A 3,953-nucleotide genomic window follows, 5' to 3' on the forward strand; every position below is an offset into this window, starting at 1 on the left:
CCCTACAAGGTCCAGCAGTACGGGAGCTGCCTCACCCGGCAGCCTGGTGCCCCCGGCTTGCTGGACCCCGGTGCCAGTGGTGCTGGGATGCAAGCGGCCAAGCTGAGAGGCACCAGCCTGCAGGGGAACGGGAGCCAGCCAGAGTTCAGCCTATCAGCGATGCCCAGTGAGTCAGCGGGCGGCACGGTGAATGGCATGCCAACCCGGTACCCGGTGGGACAGGGGTACTTGGCCCATCCGATGATCAGCGACAGCGTGCACCACCAGGGGGCAGGCCGCCCCGGGCAGCCGACGCTGGGGCAGGTTAGCGCTACCTCACATACCAATGTCTATCAAGGGCCAGAGAGCAGCCTGCCAGGGCCTCCCAGCCTCGGGGGCCCGCCGCCCAGCGTGGCGGCCGTCAGGGACTACCAGCCGTGCCCAGGCTACGGAGGCGGCCGGCGCCAGGCTGTGCCGAGAGGCAGCCTCGCTCTGCAGCCGGGACAGCACAGTGACACCAGTCAGACCTGCAGGGTCAATGGCATCAAGATGGAGACACAAGGGCAGCCCCATCAACTCTGCTCCAACATGCAGAGTTACTCTGGTCAGTTCTATGACCAAACCCTTGGCTTCAGTCAGCAAGACCTGAAAACTGGCTCGTTCTGTCTCTCAGAAGCCAGCTGCCTGCTCCAGGGGGCTGGCCCCGAGCACTCGGAGCTCCTGTCCCCGGGCGCGAACCAGGTGACCAGCACAGTCGACAGCCTCGACAGCCACGACCTGGAAGGGGTGCAGATTGATTTTGACGCCATCATAGATGACGGGGACCACGCCAGCTTGATGTCAGGAGCCCTGAGCCCCAGCATCATTCAGAACCTTTCCCATAGCTCCTCCCGCCTCACGACGCCGCGAACGTCCGTGCCGTTGCCAGCGCTGTCTGTGAGCACCACCAACATGGCCATCGGGGACATGAGTTCTTTGCTGACCTCCCTCGCGGAAGAAAGCAAATTCCTTGCAGTTATGCAATAGGCGCTGGGGGAAAGGACGGCCAACAGCTTCAGGAGTTTAAACGGTTACATTGAGTCCGTTTTTTGCTGGTTTTTTGTTTTTTGTTTTTTAGTTCTGTATGTATTTTAGCAATGTCATCTCACATCTTGGGATGTGTTTCAAGTATATTCCTTTTATGGAAAAGGACTCTGAAAAACCCTAAAGTATTCTAGGGAGAAACTGTCTTCCATTTCAGTTTGAATCAGTATTGTTACACTCGAAACATCCCCCTTTTTAAAAAAAACAAAAACAACAAAAAAAGCCCTGTAAGTCTGCCCCCTTTATTAGTAAACCGGTATAAATGTGTGATGTGCATGTTCTTCTTCCTTTTCGAAGAGAGGTCAGACGAAAGGGTGTGACGTGTTCCTCTGTTACAGGAAACAGGAGTGGGTAAGCCTTTGACCAAAGGCTTGATGCCACCTTTTAAACTTTTCCCATATGCCCAGTGTTTGTTTTGTTTCTTGTTTGTTTGTTTCCTAAATTCCCACATTGGGCACGAGAATGGATACTGAGTTTAAGAATCTTTTGTGGGTGAATTGTTGCATGGATCACAGATTTTTTGACAGCCCCCCACCCCCCCACCCCTAATCCAGTTCAGGGCACACTTTTGACAGTTGCCACAGGTGGAAATGTGGGGCTCTTGAGCGTCAGTCATGTGCTCACAGTTTGGGTTTAACATTCTCCCTGTCCATCGTGTGCTTTGGGGGGCAGGTCTGTCCGGTCAGTTCTCAGTTATCCACGTTGCCTCTTTCTCTGCGAGCTCAGTGCCCTGCAGCATCCCGGAAGGAGCAGGAGAGCCCGGGGATGCACGCAGACATGCTGCTGCTTTCTTCTGTTCTGGTGAGCGGCGAGGTGGGTTGTAGTTGAAGCTGTTGCGTAGAACTAATTAGTTTGGGGAATATTTGTAGGTTTGCCGTATTTGTTGATTAGCTCCATCTCTTTACCCTTATCCTAGATAACTGAGCATTGATTATGTGTAGTGCTAAGTACAATCCCACAGCTGGCTGTCAGTAACATAGGGAAGGACTGCTTCTATTCTAAGCACCCTCTTTTCAGGGATTTATGAAATTCAGTTGTAACAGGAAAAGCTCACGTACAAGGATAATTGGGATAAATTCCTTCGCCCATTTTTGGTATTTGAGAGACTAGGCGGGATGTGTAGTAGCTGTATGGATGCCTTTTTAAACCTTGTCTGTTGAATGCTGCGTCCATTTAAGAAATTAAATGTTCTATGCAGTTAACCCTTCCTGTGGGCTCAGTCTGTCCTTTTGTCTTGGATTAAACGATTAGAAGAGTGTAGCTACTTCCCATGTGCCGTGGATACACATGAAGAACATACTGTGTGTGCACAGGGCACATGGATGATCCGGCATTTTACTTTTAAAAATATGTCAACTATTAAAACTTGAACAACAAATTCAAGTACAGACTATCTGCTGTCTTCTTCCCATTGATCCTGGAGTTGGACTTACCCAAAGTGACCCATGGTTCCGTTGTGTGGCTTTTTCCCTTTATTCCTGCCATTTAAATTAGCTTCGGAAAGGCAACATCAGATACAGTGACATGTTGGATAGCGGAAAGAATGTGAGGACCGGCCCATTTTTCTCATGTTTACGTTCTCTGGTTTGGACCAAGGACCTCAGCGTGGAGGTAAATGAGGCAACGGGGTTTGCCTTCACCTGGCTGTCCCCGAGCTCAGCAGAGGGATGCCGGGGTTTCTCCTCCACATCCCGTCATCCTCCCGTGTGCAGCGCCTTCTTTCAAATCAAAGGGTGCATCCGCATTGGAACAGGGCCCAGAAGAAAAGAACGGCTACTAGTCTGAGCTCAGTACAGTCGCGTCTCCCCCTTTTCAACGGGAAAAGCGGGGCCTTTTCTGCCTTCATCAGATAGGTCCTCCTAACCTGGTCACAAATCAGTGATCCATTCCCAGCGTCTCCTTTCTCCAGGAACCTCAAAACCCCCAGGTCCTGGCCTTACCTTCCATGCTCTTGTGGTTTGGCCCGATCTCTGTTCTCCTCTGCCTGAGTTCTTTCCTCAGGAGTTCCCGGATGGGACCCAGCCCCTCAGTTCCCCTAACTTCCCTATCCTCTTGGCCCCACGAGGAAGGATGGGCAGCGATTGGGATACACAGAGCCGCCACCTTGTGCCTCTGCTTTTTTCTTCTGGCTCCTGGTGATTCTCCGGGTTGTCCGGCTCCTTTACTTTTTCTTTGCAAACGTGTTCTCCTTGCTCCTGCCTTTCGAGGTGCAGGAGACTCGCTCCGGGGCAGCAGGTGGCTCCTCTCCATCCTGAAGTCTCAGAGCGATGGATCTGTTGTGACCGTCAGTGGCAGGAAGGTCTCCTGGGGCCATTGAGAAGTGTCCTGTCGGGATGTGCATCTCTGTAGACTTGGCACCTCCGGTGGTGGGAGGGAGGCACCCCCAAGCCTCCAGCCTTCCCTCCGCCGTGTCACTGTTGTCACATCCTCCTTGACGCTGCAGGCGTCAAACCATCTTTGTTTTATTTTCTAAAGAACGAATTAGAGACTAGTTCGACGTGCCCCTGCTCCTCACACGTGGGCTCTGCCTCCCGAGCCACAGAGTTTTGATTCTTGCGATGTATGTGCCTTATTTTGTGTTCATCGTGTCGATGCAAGGGACCATTTGGTGTTGCCCAATCAGAATGCAAGGCTGCAGGCGCCCCAGCCGGCGGAGAGCACATGACTGTAGCGGAGCCTGAGCTGTCGTGTAACCTGGTTTCCCGTGTTGTTTTGAACCGCTAGGAGGACGTTCTCTTCGGACCAGTTGCTGTTGTGTCTCCTGCAAACGTGTAAGATAAAGTACAAGTTCATTTTTTTCACCTTTTTTAGATTTTTAAAAAAATAAAATGTGTAATCCTTTTTTAAAAGAAAGACGTGTAAATACATTTAAGTATTGTAGGCATAGTGTC

General features: G+C 51.5%; 1 protein-coding gene across 1 annotated transcript in view; it reads left to right on the plus strand.

The window, feature by feature from the left end:
• GLI3 (GLI family zinc finger 3) overlaps positions 1–2,122 on the plus strand; it is a 253,966-nt gene extending 251,844 nt beyond the window's left edge. Inside the window, exon 16 of the mRNA XM_006757245.2 lies at positions 1–2,122. This exon is cut by the window's left edge and continues 34 nt beyond it. Within this exon, the coding sequence (XP_006757308.1) occupies positions 1–1,005 (1,005 nt within the window). The 3' untranslated portion in view covers positions 1,006–2,122.
• The last annotated feature ends 1,831 nt before the right edge of the window (positions 2,123–3,953 follow it).

This window comes from Myotis davidii, unplaced genomic scaffold (genome assembly GCF_000327345.1).
Source record: "Myotis davidii unplaced genomic scaffold, ASM32734v1 scaffold573, whole genome shotgun sequence".
NCBI lineage: Eukaryota > Metazoa > Chordata > Mammalia > Chiroptera > Vespertilionidae > Myotis > Myotis davidii.